Source organism: Marmota marmota, unplaced genomic scaffold, assembly GCF_001458135.2.
Source record: "Marmota marmota marmota unplaced genomic scaffold, marMar, whole genome shotgun sequence".
Taxonomy (NCBI): Eukaryota; Metazoa; Chordata; class Mammalia; order Rodentia; family Sciuridae; genus Marmota; species Marmota marmota.
Window position 1 is genome coordinate 26,510,485 of NW_025999842.1, and position 15,553 is coordinate 26,526,037.

At 42.4% G+C, this 15,553-nt stretch overlaps 1 protein-coding gene across 1 annotated transcript in view; it reads left to right on the top strand.

The window, feature by feature from the left end:
* The first annotated feature begins 12,371 nt into the window (after positions 1-12,371).
* The window catches only part of LOC107151830 (protein ARV1-like), an 11,687-nt gene continuing 8,505 nt past the window's right edge, over positions 12,372-15,553 (top strand). Inside the window, exon 1 of the mRNA XM_015497251.1 lies at positions 12,372-12,516. Within this exon, the coding sequence (XP_015352737.1) occupies positions 12,372-12,516 (145 nt within the window). The remainder of the gene's footprint in view (positions 12,517-15,553) is intronic.

Consider the following 15,553-nt stretch of genomic DNA (forward strand, 5'->3'; position numbering starts at 1 on the left):
TGGACCATTTTCAATTATGAAAAGTATTCAACAGATGTAGAAATAAAAAGCAACATTTTGAAATTAGTTGAGGTCAATGCAATTCTACTCTTTGGAATCAGTTTAGCTAAAGGAATCTGGCACTCTTGTTGAATGAAAACAGGAGATGGGAGATGCCTACCATTTGACTTTGAGAGGATAAGCAAGATTTACTCATGATGCCTGGATTTGGGGTGAATTCCAATCTATCATTGCCCTGGCACATGTCAATTACTACATAAAAGTTCAAACATAATGTCAAATCCAAAAACCACAGAGGAAAGAGTTCAGTTCCCAAAGGAACAGAAATAGCTTAACAATGTGAAACTTTTTCTAGAATATATCAGCATTAAATTAGTACTGCTGAAACAATACATTGAGGATTTACAGAAACACCTGGAAGTTCCCTCTAGTGTATGTATAAATAGAATCATGGAAGCTTTTTATATTACCTAACTGTTTTATGGCCTTATAGATTTCATGAACCAAATAAAAACTGAAATTTCCATTCCACATTCCATCCTTTATCTCTAGACAAAATCTATTCTTGTTTTCAAGATAGAGTTTTAAATGTCCATATTTCTTTTGTCTCATTCAAGGAAATCATGTCTCAATTTTGGATGTTTTCTCTTTTTATCTTGCACACGAAACTCCAGCAGATTTAATATTGGCATTCATCACTTGTGAAACCCTTCACATGTCCTTCAAACCAATCAATTTGGAATTCTCAACGTTTTCTGTGCCAATAAAATCAGGTGTGGAATTGGTAGATTTGATGCAGACCAGCTTCTTCCTTGACACACTGGACTTCTAGTCGCCATTCCGATTGGGTTTAGAAGATGGGGAAGTAGAGACATTTCTTGGCCTGAGTCTCTAACAGTAGAGATGTAGAAGAGAGAGCGAGATCACAAGGAGACTGGCTGTTGACTGCAGGGCACTGCCACCTGTGCTGGGTGTAGCATTAGTTGAATTGGGAGCAGCAGAGGTACTCTGTGAGGAGTTACTTGAAAGTGTCACAACAGCTGTTTGGTTTGAATAAATCTAAAATATATAAAAAGTAAAACTGATAAGTTTCCACAGTTGTTACAACTACCTCCACATATACTCCAACGTACAATTAAGGTAGGTGATTTTTTTTTTTTTAATGGTGCTGGAAATGGAGCACACAGCCTCACATGGCATGCTAAACCTGTGCTTTACCACTGAGCCACACCTCCTGCCACTGTTCTCTTACCCACACCATTACATTCTGAATTCTTGCTCAGTTCCACCAAGATTATTCTCTTAGTTTCAAAATGAACTAAAATAGATGCCTAGAGAATATGCAGCAGAAAGAATAACAAAAGTTCTTTAATAACTATTAGAACTTTTATTGTCAAAGCCAAAAGTGTCACCATTTTCAATTCTGTACAAAGAAATAAAAGACCAAATTAGCTAATCCCGTTTCAGAAATTGTATGGTTTTCCTGGTATTACAAAAATGTTTCCTCTATTTCCCTAGAAAGGGGAACATTTTAAAGTTGCAGGGGACATTTTAAAGTTGCTTTTAAAAATTGGCCTTTAAAATATTATAATTGAGATTTATGGTACTAAAATTAATTGGGTCACTATCCATCCTAATCTGTAGGTAATTTTCATAAACCCATTTCTTGAGGGGGACTCTGGTTATCTTATTTGAGTATCTTAGTCTTTAACTTAAGAGGACATTTGGTATCTTATCTATACCTTTGAATTCTTGAAATTTTAACCCACCTCTAAATCATCATGGTATTTATTTTAAATTGGGAGAAAAAAAAATGAATCCTTGCTTTTAAGACAGAATGACTTCGGTCAAAACACCATTAAGTCAGAATGACTTCACACACACACACACACACACAAAGACACAGAAAGATGGGTGTTAAATTTCACCAGCAGCAGGCTCAGTGCCTGGTCACTAGCTCAGTGCTGTGGCCAACAACCAAGGTTCCCCCAGTGTCCCAGCATCTGAGTGGCATCATTCACCACCGATTTTTCCAGCCAGGAAATGCACAGTCCAGTGGGGCACGTGATAATCTCTCCTTTGTCATGGAACAAAGGCAGATCGGGAGTTTTCAGCTCTCGCTGCAAGGGAGGGTTTACAAGGGCTTCCAATTACAGGCAGGAGGGAGGACGTGGCACCAAGCAAGAGTCTGGGCCACATGTACATTCGGCTGCCTATTAATCCAAAGATAAAACCCTCCTACATCAGCACTAGCTCCTTTTGTTGTAAAACCCAGAAAGCCATTAAGCAAATAGTGACTAAAGAAATGTACAAATTGTATCCATAATAGACTAACCATCAGAACAAAAAATCTTGATCAAGTCAAGTATATTTATTGGAAAGCTACTATATGTGAGATTGAATCTGTCCTATCAGGAAACCCCACTCCCACTATTGTAAAGCATTAATATGGTAAGTTTCTTAAAACACTGCGCCTGTTTTGCAGACCTTGGTGGGATCCTAGAAGGCAGCTTGTTGTTTATGAATACAAAGAGCTTTTTAGTACAGCAGGTGACTTTTTTTAAATTGAGCCCATAGCACCAATGTGAAAATCTAAGGGTCCTCTATACCACCACCACCAAAAAAAATTAATGAAATTTGCATTAAACAAAATTTTTTCCTGCTAAGCTAGCTTTATTCGCCTAAAACCTCCCTCTTTAATTTTTTTTTTTTTTTTTTTTTTTTGCGGCGGGGTTGGGGGGGGCGGGGGATCTGCTCAGAGGAGATGGGACAGGGCTGAGGGAGATTAGCCCGTTTCTGGCGACCGCGCCCCTCCCCCACGGGGGAATTGAGAAAGGCTAGGGAGCGCAGCGGACCTGCTGCAAGACAATAGGGTACAGTTACCCGGCCCGCGGCAGCGAAGACAAGAGCGCTCACACTCACGGGCTGCACTCCCAGGTGAGCCTGGAGACTGAATGTCTAGGGACCGAGGACCAGGCGCGCCCAACTTTTCGGGGAAAATGCCAATCAAAGGCTGTGAAAAAAACACCCAGCTGCGCCTTCCAAGCCCTCCAAGCCCCAGATGCCCGAGAGAAATATCCCCTTCCTCGCCCCCCACTCGGGTCTCCCCTCGCCCCCACTCGGGTCTCCCAGGCTCAGCCCTAGGTCTCGCTCTCGGCGCGGTGTAGTCACCCTTAGGGCAGTGCAGCACCCCTCTCGGTGCCTGCGCTAGGGGCGAGGTCGGTTCCCGGGATACAGGATATGGGAACAAGGCGGGGACAGAGACAAAGCCTGGCAAGACAGAAACGTCCCACCACGCCGCCTCCCCAGAGCTAGTCAATCTGGACTAACACCGGATTCCTAAGGTTACCAGGGATGGGCCACGGGTGAGATTGCACTGCAAATTGCGCAACGTCGGGAAAGGGTCCCTACCCAGGCTTCAGAGCTTCCCAGGACTGGGGTGGGCGGTAGGGCCAGATGGCCGGGGCTTCCTCGGCATCCCCTAATTAGCTCCGACGGTGGAAGATGGAGCATCAGTAGTGCTCCCTGAAGGGGACCCTCCTCTCTTTGTGTGGTACACTGGGAGCTCGAAGACACTCCGTGGGAGAGACAGGGGCGGCCCTCACAAAGGACAAGGGGAGTCCACATCGCCCTTCCCCCTGGTCGGCCCGAAGTAGGGGGGTCCATCCCGCCCCAGCCCGGAGAACGGCCCCCAAGTCCCACTGGACGCCAGGACCTCACCTGCGTGGGTAGGAGCAGTGCCAGAAGCAGCAGCCCCAGCCCCAGCCTGGCCACCATCGCTCTGCCCATGTCCGCTCCGTCGGTGCGCGGTGCGTTTCCCTGGATGCTAGGTGCGNGCACAGGCACGGGGCGACTCCCACACAGGACCCGGGGAGAACACGCGAACCACACACGCCGCTCTCGGGGCCCGCCCCAAGTTTCCTTTGTTTCCCGGGACCTGCCATCTTACTCCCCAAAACAAAAGTCGGGGCCCCGGGCGCCTCGGGGTAGTCGCCAGTCCCGCCTCCCACCACAGCCCGGATGCGCAGGGCCCCAGTCGGAGCTTGGGATTCCCTCAGATTGGGTTTTCTCAGACGCCCCACTGCAGAGGAAGGGGGACTGCGAGGGCTTGGCAGGTCCGGGGCCCTGACGCTGTCCGCTTGGCAAGAGGACCCGGGACCCGCCTCCCGCTAGCCCTTGCAGGCTGCTCCGCAGAGCTCGCAGGCGGCACTCGGGCGCACAGCTGTAGGTGTGGGCTCGGCTGGCAGCCGCCCCTTCCCCCAGCCACTAGCTTTGGGTTTTGAGTGTCTCACGTCTCGCGGGCGGTGTGAGCTCCCTGGGGCATCCCGGGTCCGAGTCCTCCCGGGAGCTGGGGAACCGCCCACTGGGCGCGAACCTGAGACCCCACACAAGCAAACAACTGGGTTTCGGGCCCTCGAGCTCCTGCTTGCAGCTGCAGGCAAGCAAAAGCAAGAAGGAAACAGCCCACCCTGAGGATTTGACCCCTTGGGCACGGCCATACTCCCAGGTCCTACCCTTGGAGCAAGAACCTCCCTGGAACTCCCACCAGAACTCGCTGCTGCTGATTCCTGGGAACTCACTTCCTTCATCTCTTTGCAACGCACTTGCTCGCCGTTCTTTTAAAGAGCAAAAGCTTTCAGGATAAAGCCATTTACTTTTCCATTGTCGTCATTAAGTAACTTAATGAACTGGCTCAAATAGGAGATTAGTCATCATTCTGCAGATTTTAGTGGGATATTTCTTCCAACCACTCTATTGTGAAAACTTTAAAACAAAAGTTGAAATAATTTTACTGGTGGAATATTTTGTTAATTGTGGGACTTGATCCTTATTCAAGGTTTAGCGCAAGTGTTTTACTGTCCTTGATGCAAAACAGACCAGATCTAGTATGGGTGCGACTTTGTTTAAAGTTCACTTTTGCAGAACAGTCTCATAAAAACAAGGTTGGTTTTATGGAAGCCAAGTGACAATGGAATCTGCAGTAGTTGGTCTGGGACGGAATCAGCCTGCCTCTTAATAGCCAGTCACTGTAACTCAGTAACTTTCCACCTCTGGGATGTGCTTGGCAACACAGGAATTTCTGTAGAGCACCAGTGGACTTTCCTGTTTAACAGTTACCACATTGTATAGAAATGCTGCGCTTATTCCCAGTTTCTCCACTCCTCTTTCAGGGTGAAGAAAAGACTATTGGGTGACTCAAGAGTACCTTATTCCAAGGACCGTGCCTAGAGAGGCGATCCTCCAAAGTGTACCTGTTGAACTAGCTAGTGATATTTATCAGAGCCTTTTATTTTGTTCTAGCCTTCCCGGTACCCCACTCCTCCTCCTCTTTCCCTCTCCTCTCAGCTCCTATTTCCCCTCTCTTCACTTCCTTCTTGGTATTGACATGATGAGATGGGCTGTGGAGTCACTCAGCAGTACTATGTCCTGAGTTCAATCCCTACCGCTGCAATAAATAGAGAGAGAGAGAGAGAGAGAGAGAGAGAATACAGCTTCTGAAGCCAGGCTCCCCCAATTCAAATGTTATCTACACTACTTTAATTGAGGCGAAAAGCCTCAGTTTTTTCATTTGTAAAGTGGAGATGAGAATACATACCATTATTAAAAACCTCATGGTGTATATAAGTTGAGGTAGCTCTCACTTGATGTTTACTCCTCCACCAAAGGAGTCAGGAACTAGGAGGTACTTACCTTCTTTGTAGTTGTGTGATTCATTAAAGAAATATCATGCTATAAATAATACCCAAAATTGGTGAGGCCCTCAGGAACTGCACTTTGTGAACCTTCTCCTTACCAGCTAAAGAGACAGTATAGTGCACAGAAAAACCCACCCACCCCCATTCCCATCTTCAAAGAACTTCCCCCTGGCCATTGTACAACGGGTGTTTCCCAGGACTTTGGCAATTCTATGCCTTGGAGACTTAGCCCAGGTTGAGAAGTTCTCTTTAATGATCCCCCATCTATCCTATGCAGCTAGAAACTCAAGAAACCTACATGAAAATTCTCCTTTTGGCTTCTTTTTTGAAATTCTTTCTTCCAATTCTTCCTCCTCTTCTCCCGGCTTTCCATAGTTCTTCTTTACTTTTCTCTTAGCCAATAATAGTCCATGCCACTAAACTAAATAGAGACCCTTACTGGTTATCCTGAAGTCTTTTTTTTTTTTTAACTCATTCAACTTCCATTTTATCAAGACAGTATCTCATGTAATGATTTTGAAGCCAATTGCATAAATTAACGTGTGGAAAGGCATAACTTGGCTTTCATATTTTTTCATGAGATAGCATGCACCTTGATTTTTTTTTCATGCTGGTTCTCTTCTGAGTAATACTGCAAGAGCAATACTTAAATTTCCAAGTGCTGAACTGAGAGAAATAATGAAGACCCAGAACAGCAGAGTCTGAAGACAGACCTGGATTTAAATCCTGCTCCACTGCTTTCTAACACCTGACTCTGGATGAACTTCTCAACCTCCCAACACCTCAAGTTTCTCATGTACAAAATGGATCTAATAATACCTACTGTACAAGGGTATGATGTAAACTGAGTTAATGTGTATATTTAGCAGAGTGTCTGGCACACAGTTAGGACTCAATAAGCTGCCACTTCCATTGCCATATTCATTATATCATGGCTTTTTAGCTCTTTCAAGTGTAATAGCACTTGCTGCTTTTTCCAGCACCTTCTCATGTGGCATTTCATTTGTGCATCTGTGAGGTCAGTAAGGCGGATGGCATTAGTAAAGTTTTCATTTTGAGGCACAAAGAGGATAAGTAACTTGCCCAAGGCCACGTAGCCACTTAGCTGGCATTGAATATTTTAGTTTATCCTGGTCTTTTAGCTCAGCTTCGTTCCCCATTCCAGCCTGCTCCAACCATGACGTGACAGTGAAGGCAACAAAGGGAATTTGTATTTGTGACTTTTGAGGTTCTCGGTCCCAGTTTGAGCCTGTTGAATCAGGGGTGGAGTTGTAGCCTGATTCTCAGTGAGGATGTGATGCCCCCTGCTGGCCACAAGGACCCTCAGCACTCACTGTCAAAAAAAAACAAAATCTCTCCTTTGTCTTGACTATAAAAAGCCCTGAATATTTGAAGCCTTAGGTAGCTAAGAAATCACAATGAATTTCTTTTACAATAAGTTCATTTTTTCCCTTCTATAGTCATTCAGATTCTCTCAGATTCTAAGCCTCATCAACAAGAAAGCAAAGTGAAGAGACTATTTTTAAATGCAAATTGAGAAATGGAATACTTACCTATAAACATCCTAGAGGGGGTTGTTGTTGTTAAGGAAATGAAAGAAAAAGAAGGAATTCTTAATCTCTTGGGCCAAAACTTAAATTTCCTGTGTCCATTGTGTTGACAAGGATATGAGAAAACAGGGCCTCCCATCCATGCAGATGGGATTATGGAAAGAACACTTGATATCTATCAGTGTTAATATTGTATTCCCCTTTGACCTGGCAATTCTAGTTTTAGGAATTTAGCCTACAGATAAATTTGCATAAAAGCAAAAAGATTTATATTCAAGGATTTGTTGCAGCACTGTTGGTAACAGTAAAGGATTAGAAACCAAATTACCCAAAAAGAGAGGCCTGGCTGAGGAAATGATAGCATATCAAGATTATAAAATATTATGAAATCATTAAAAAGTGCAAAAGAGCATAAAATGTCAAGGAGTGGAAAATCTCCATGATGAACTCTTAAATAAAAACAAAGGAAGATATGTAACAGTGTATAGAGTATGGTGCTGTGTTTAAAAAGTCAAAGGAAATATTTCCAAAGAGACATGAAAAATGATAGTTCTTGCCACTGAGAAGAGGAAATAAGATGGCCAGGGCACAGGAATGAAATGCATTTTTTAATTGTTATACTAGCTGGTACCATTACTTATCCACAAATAATTTAAATAAATTAACAAGTGAATGCCTTCATGACTTTTCCCTCCCCAGCTCCCGCAAAAGCAAATATGTGGAAAACCAACTCAGTCTCTGGGACCTCAGAATTGTGTCCCTACCGTGTCTCAGGAGCCCTCCTTCCATCACTCCTAGGATCATGAACAGAAATGACAACTGTGCCTCAGTTCACCCAGCCTGTGACAACTGTGAGACCACATTCCCTCAGGTCCAGATAGCACACACAAAAAACCTTTCAGGGGGCTGGGGATATAGCTCAGTTGGTAGAGTGCTTGCCTCACATGTACAGGGCCCTGTGTTCAATCCCCAGCACAAAAAAAAAAAAAAAAAAAAAAAACTTCAGTAAAAATGAAGAGCTGAGCTGTAGAAAAAGTAAAGAAAAATCATAGGTTTCCACATTTTTTTCTCCCTGCCATTGCCTCAGATTGCCGAGGCTGGGGATAAGGGAGTTCCAACAGGCTGGGTTGGCCTGAGAGAAAGGCCTCAGCTGGGTGGGCTCCTTCTGTATAAAGGACCTTTCTAAAATTCCCCGCCCACCCCAGGGCAGGAGGCAGACGCAAGGCCTAATTGGGATAATTAAGTTCTAACAGGAATGAAATCCCACTTCCACCTCACAGAAAAGAGTTTCCAGACCACGAAAGTCCTACATCATTTGCCATTTGCAGCCAGACCCTCAGTGATCCTCTGCTTGGAAACAATGAAATTGGAAGAGTAGGGAATTATATGTATATTTTACACCCATATGATTTCTAGTCTCATTTCTATGTCTCTTTGATTTTCTTAGGGTTTTTTGTTTTGTTTTGTTTGTCTTTCGGTAAGGGTAAGGGTGTTGTGTTTTGTTTTTGGTGCTGGAATCCCAGGACTTTGCATATGTAAAGCCCATTCAACCACCAAGTTACACCCCCATCCCTTTTCTTTCACCTTCTACTAGGTCTAAAGCAGGAGGGACTCTTCTGTCACCAGAGAATAGTAAGATTTTAAGTAGCCTGGAAAATTGGATAAAGTGTTTTCATAGCCCCAAAGAACAATGGTGCATTTAATGAAATATTACATGGAGCCTGGAACAGGGACTGCACTTTCAGACTTCATGAAATCCTTTCTAAATCTGTTAACATGATTCTTCAGGATTCCACTCACCAATATCTAAAGCAGATGCTGACTTACATCTTGTTCAATCTACTTTTAACATGTTACTCTAAGGAAGAAGCATTCTGTTCTAGTCAGCTATTAAAATAGGACAGATGAATTTAACTAGCAGGGCTGAAAGATTTCTCAACCGAGAGCCATACATTTGTATGTAGATCTCCAAATTAAAACAAAAAAGTTTCTCTCGTTATTCTCTTTTTTTAATATTTATTTTTTAGTTATAGGTGTACACAATACTTTTATTTTATTTTTATGTGGTGCTGAGGATCAAACCCAGTGCCCCACACATGCTAGGCAAGTTCAAGGCCCAGCAACTTAGCAAGACTCTTTCTCTTGAAATAAAAAATAAAAGGGGGCTGGTGTTATGGCTTAGCAGTAGAGAGCTCTTGGGTTTAATACTCAGTACCCCTCCACACACACACACACACACAAAAAAAAAAAAAAGAGGTGTCATTAGAAGGTAACAAAACTGGGGGAGGGGAGGGAGGATAGAAGAAGGTTTAGATGATGGTTACCAAAATAGAAGGAATAGGTTCTAGGGTTTTGCATAGGGGCGTAGCTATCATTTACAACACTTTATTAAATATTTTATAAAGAAGTGGAAGATATAACCAGAGAAATAAAAAGTTGTGCTTCATTTATGCACAATGAGTTGAAATGCATTCTGCTGTCATATATACCTAATTAGAACAAATAAATAATTTTTAAAGTCAATTATTAAAAAAAGAAAAGAAGAAGTTGAAGAAAGGCCAAATGTTCTCTCTGATATGTAGATGTTAACACACAATGGGAGGGAAGGGAAGAATAGAAGTTCATTGAATTGAGCAAAGATGAATGAAAGGAAGGGAGGCGGGATGTGAATAGGAATGAATGGACAGAACTTTCCTATGTTCATATATGAATACATGACCAGTGAAACTCCACACCAGGTACAACCACAGGAATGGGATCCCAAATAGAATAAGTCATATTCCATGTATGTATAATATGTCAAGATATACTCCACTATTACAAATATCTAAAAAGAACAAATAAAAACAATTTTTTAAAAACAGAAGCTGAAGAGAGGAGTTTGAAGTCTCCCAACAAAAAGAAATGATAAATTTGTAAGGAGACCGAAATACTAATTACCCTGACTTGATCATTATAGATTGTGTATATGCATCAAATTACTACACTGTATTCCATAAATATGTACAAATATTATGTATCAATTAAAACACCCTACTCAAAAATTTTTTTTTTAATTTAAAAAATCCTCCTCAGCCAGGCACAATGTTACATACTTGTAATCTCAGAGATTCAGGAGGCTGAGGCAGGAGTATCAAGTTCAAGACCAGCCTCAGCAACTTAGTGAGGCCCTAAGTAACTTAGTGAAAGCTTGTCTCAATATAAAAAATTAAAAAATGGGCTGGGCACAGTGGTACACACCTGTAATCCCAGTGGCTTGGGAGGCTAAAACAGGAGGAAGGTTTGAGTTCAAAGCCAAACTCAGCAATTTACTTTCCTATTTTTTTTTATTTTGATGCTGGGGATTGAACTCAGGGCCTTGATGCCTACAAGGTAAGCACTCTACCAAATGAGCTACATCCCCAGCCCTAAACTCAGCAGTTTAGCAAGGCCCTAAGCAACTCAGCAAGACCCTGTCTCTAATAAAATACAAAAAAAGGTTGGGGATATGGTTCAGTGGTTAAGTGCCCTTGGGCTCACTCCCCAGTATAGGAGGGAGGGAAAGAAGGAAGTTAAGGTACCTTTTATTTTTATTTCATTTATTTATTTATTTTTGGTTCTGGGAATACAACCCAGGGCCACAAATATTCTAAGCACATGCTCTACACAGAGCTATGCCCTCAGCCCCAGTACAAATATTTTAAAATATTAATTTAAAGGCACAACTAGTTCTACTGCCCAGGGGACTTAAATGTCTCTGTTACCTTCTAGTTATTTTCAACACTTTTTTCTGTCCTAACCCACCAAAAGTTTAGAGCAACCTCCATTAGCATCAATCATGTTGACAGCAACAATTCCTAGGGGAGCCTGGTGGGAGAATTTGCCCAGGGGGAGCCTCCAGAGGGGGTGTGGTTTGAAAGAGCCGCCTTAGGTTCAGGATCACTAGTCCTGGCATTATGACTTTGTTAATTAGCCACAAAGGATGCTTCATAAGTTGTGGTGAATTAATCAGTAAAGAGGCAAACATAGACACAATGCATAAACAAATAATTCAAAACAATTAGCATTTATTCCCTAAATGTGTAGCTGCCATAGCAAATAAGGAACTTCAAAATATTGTGCTAAGTTGTTGCTTGGTTTTTTTTTTTTTTTCCCTTTAATTGCATCTGCCACTTTCTGTTAATTTGAAACAAATTAAACCCTGAAGGCAGCATCCAAAACTAAGAAGTCTAAAGAATTGGGGCATGTAGCTCAGTGGTAGAGCATATGCCTAGCACATGAGGCCCTGGGTTGATTCCCAGTACTACTACTTTAAAAAAACAAACAAACAAAAAAAAAAACTAAGCAGATTTCACCTTTCGGGACAAATTATACAACAGCTTTCACCTCTTTCCAAAAAGGTGGAGCATTCTTTTCCAGAAGAGATTGAATACTTTCTGTTTCAATAGCATGCCTCAATAAATGAGAGGCTAATGCTAAGGATATGACTCCTAGCACTCAGGGCTACCTGGCTACATGAAATTCTTGTCTCCCTGGAACACTGCCGTACTGGCGACTGAATCTAGAGCTGGTGCATGCAAGTCTGGTACTCTACCATTGAGCTGTATTCTGTCTCCCTGGAGTTCTATACTGGGCTGTGCAATATATTTTTTAAAAAAAGAAGAAAAAAGTAAATCACAGGTTTTAAATTTTCTATTAGCTGCGCAAAAAAGTAAAAAGAAATAGATAAAATTAATTTTGATAAAATATTTTATTTAACCTAACGTTATGGTTTGGATGTGATTTGTCCACCAAAGATTCATGTGCTAGAAGTTTGGCCCAGTGGTGACACTGATCCTCCTGCCTCAGCCTCCGGAGTAGCTGGGATTACAGGTGTGTGTCACTCACTAGTAATGCTAATACCTGGCTCAAGCATTTTTATAGCAACAGATAACAGATTCAGATACCAATAACTCTAAATAATATCATTTAAGCATGTCATCAATATTCAAAATTTAAAGGCTGGGGATGTAGCCCAGTGGTGGAGTGTTTGCCCAGCGTGTGAGAAGCCCTGTTCAATCCCCAAAACCATGAAAATTAAAAATAGTAATAATAATAAATAATCAACCATTCTTGAAACATTTTGCATTCTTTTTTGGTTCATGCTATGGCCAAGATATGGTTTTGTCACAAGAGAAAATGTGTCTCTGAAAAACAGTCCGAGGAGTTCCTGGAGAAAAGAGGGAATGGACTCGAGACCACCAGGGTTCTTGGCCTACACGAGGGAAAAATTCAGCACACACTAGCCAGAGGCATAGACAGACATTTATTTTATTTTTAATATTTTTTTAGTTGTAGATAAACACACAGTATCTTTATTTATTTTTATGTGATGCTGAGGATCGAACCCAGGGCCTCACACATGCTAGGCAGCCACTTTACCACTGAGCTACAGCCCTAGGCATTTATTTTAGAAAGTAGCTACATAATCCTGGAAGGATGGGGACAATCTTTGCACAGTGATGCCTTTTGGGGGTAAAGCAAGGAATACACATCCAAGGGAGAATGTGGGCCATCTGAAGAAGAGGGACATGATTTTGGGGTTCCCGGCTCTTCTTTTAAAGGAAACTTGGTGAGGGGTGGGTATAGAGAGGTATGTAGGAATGGTATCAGTGATCTCAAGATGGCCTCTGGTGGTCTGGTCACTCTCCTGATTCTTAGGCTGATACCATCTTCTTTATCTGATCCACTGGAAATTCCCCTAAATTATATCTTCCTTGAGATATAATGTCTCTCTTTGCTTAATCTATTTATTGGGAGGTTCATTAACAGTGTATAGTAGATTTACAGATTTTCCAGGAATTTGGGAGTAACAGACCTGCAAGAGAGACTGACTAAGGGAGTGACGGTCACAACCCTGGAAAAGTCTGCAGAACTTTTGAATTAAAAACTTATTTCCTGTCCTTCCTTTATGCCTCTTTTTTATTTATTTGTTTGTTTGTTTATTTTGGTACCAGGGATAGAACCCAGGGGCACTTAACCACTAGCCACATCCCCAACCCATTTTTATATTTTAGTAGAGACAGGGTCTCACTGAGTTGCTCAGGCCTTTGCTAAGTTGCTGACACTGGCTTTGAACTCTCCATCCTCCTATCTCAGCCTCCCAACCATTAGGATTACAAACATGTGCCACAGCGCCTGGCTATGCCTCCTTTTTAACTATTTCTTAGTTCTTCTGTCTTACCTTAGTTTACATGACTTTGTGTGTTAAAATGTAATCCCCATTGTGAGGTACTAAGATGGTAAAACCTTTATCTGACTGTGGTGTTTAGAGATGGACCTTGAGAGGTGATTTAGAATTAGATAAAGTCATTAGAGATTCAATTCCCTATGATTGAGTCTTAGTGGATTTATAAGAAAAGGAAAAGGGACCAGAAAAGATACACACACTCATGAATACCACCCTGTCTTTTGTCAAGTGATGCTCTGCACCACCTTGGGACTCTGCCAGCAAAGACGGTCATCTCTAGATATGGTCCTAGACATTGTATCTTCAGAACTATGAGCCAATATAAATCCATTTTCCTTAAAACTTGCCCAATCTCTAATATGGTGTTATTAGCTACAGAAAATTGTATAATACAGTACTGATTTGGTTATCTGTTACAGCATAATAAATTACTACAAACTTAGCAGCTTGAAGAACACATTACTGGGGCTGAGGATATAGCTCAGTTGGCAGAGTGCTGGCCTTGCATGCACAGGGCCCGTGGTTCGATCCCCAGCATATTACCTTGCTGTTTCTGTGAGTTGGGAATCCAGTATAGTTTAGCTCAGTCCTCTGCTTCAATATCTCTCACGAGGCTGCCGTCAAAGTGTCAGCTGAGCAGTGGCTCTCAATCTGAGGCTCCACTAGGGAAGGATTCACTTCCAAGTTCACATCATGGTGTGTGGGACTCAATTCTTTGTGGGCTATCAGACTAGGGGCCTTACTTCAAAGCTGTCTGCCAATTGGAAGTCACTCAAATTCTTTGCCATGTGGGTCTTTCCTGATAGTGTGTTATTTCATTAAAGCCAGCAAGAGAGAAAAAGAGACGGACCTTGAGAGGTGATTTAGAATTAGATAAAGTCATTAGAGATTCAATTCCCTATGATTGAGAGAGCCCACTAGCAAGATGCAAGTCATATCATATGTGATGCAATCATGGAAGTGACATCATATCACCCTTGTACAGTTTGTTGGTTAGAAGCAAGCCACAGGTCCTGCCTATAATTCAAAGGGGAAAAGATTCCACAAGCATGTAAATACCAGGGACAGGAATTAATGGGAGATTGGGGTTTGGGGTATAAGGGATGGAACCTTGCACATGCTAGGCAAACATTCTACATCAAGCAACACCCTCAAGCCCCTTTTATTTTATTTTAAGATAAGATCTCACTAAATTTCCCAGGCTAATTTCAAGTTCGTAATCCTCCTGCCTCAGCCTCCCAAGTAGCTGGAATCACAGGCGTGCACCCATGTATGTGGCAGGAGTCATTTTTCAGTCTGTCTACCACATATCTAAGCATTTGAGATCCACAGTGTAGGGCTGGGGATGTAGCTCAGTTGGTACAGTGCTTGCCTTGCATGCACAAGGCCCTGGGTTCAATCCCTATCACCACCAAAAAAAGAGAGAGATCTATCCTGCATTTATATTTACATGTCTCAAGTCAGACCAGTCACATTTTAAGTGCTCAATAGTCACTGGCTAGCAGCTATCATATTGGAAAACACCATTTTATAACAATAAATCTAGAGATCTGAGGAATTATGGGGTGCCCAAACACTGGCATAAGCAATTGTGTGTTTGTATAGAGAATTTGTGTGTTATTTCTAAGCCAAGTATGATAACACATGCCTGTAGACCCAGCAACTTGGGAGTTTGAGACAGTAGAATTGCAAGTTTGAGGCCAGCCTCAGCAATTTAAGTGAGACTGTATCTCAAAATTTAAAAATTTTTAAAAAGGGTTTGGGATGTAGCTCAATAACAAAGCACCCTTGGGTACTGCCAAAAAACGGACTGGAGGGCCCAATGCTCCGGGGCCCAAAACCACAAATATAAGGGGCAATGGAGGAACCCAGCAGCACCATCAAGTGCTGCCCAGGACGCATTATCCATTAAATCCCTCATCAGACAAACTAGAGGGAGCGCAGGGTTGGACATCTGCGCCTCTGCCAGAGCAGTACTAACTCCAGAGATGGGAGTTCAAATCATTCCCACAGGAGTAAAAGGACCTCTTCCCCAAGGAACAGTAGGCTTATTATTGGGACGCAGTTCTTCAACACTAAAAGGACTTATGATAAGTCCT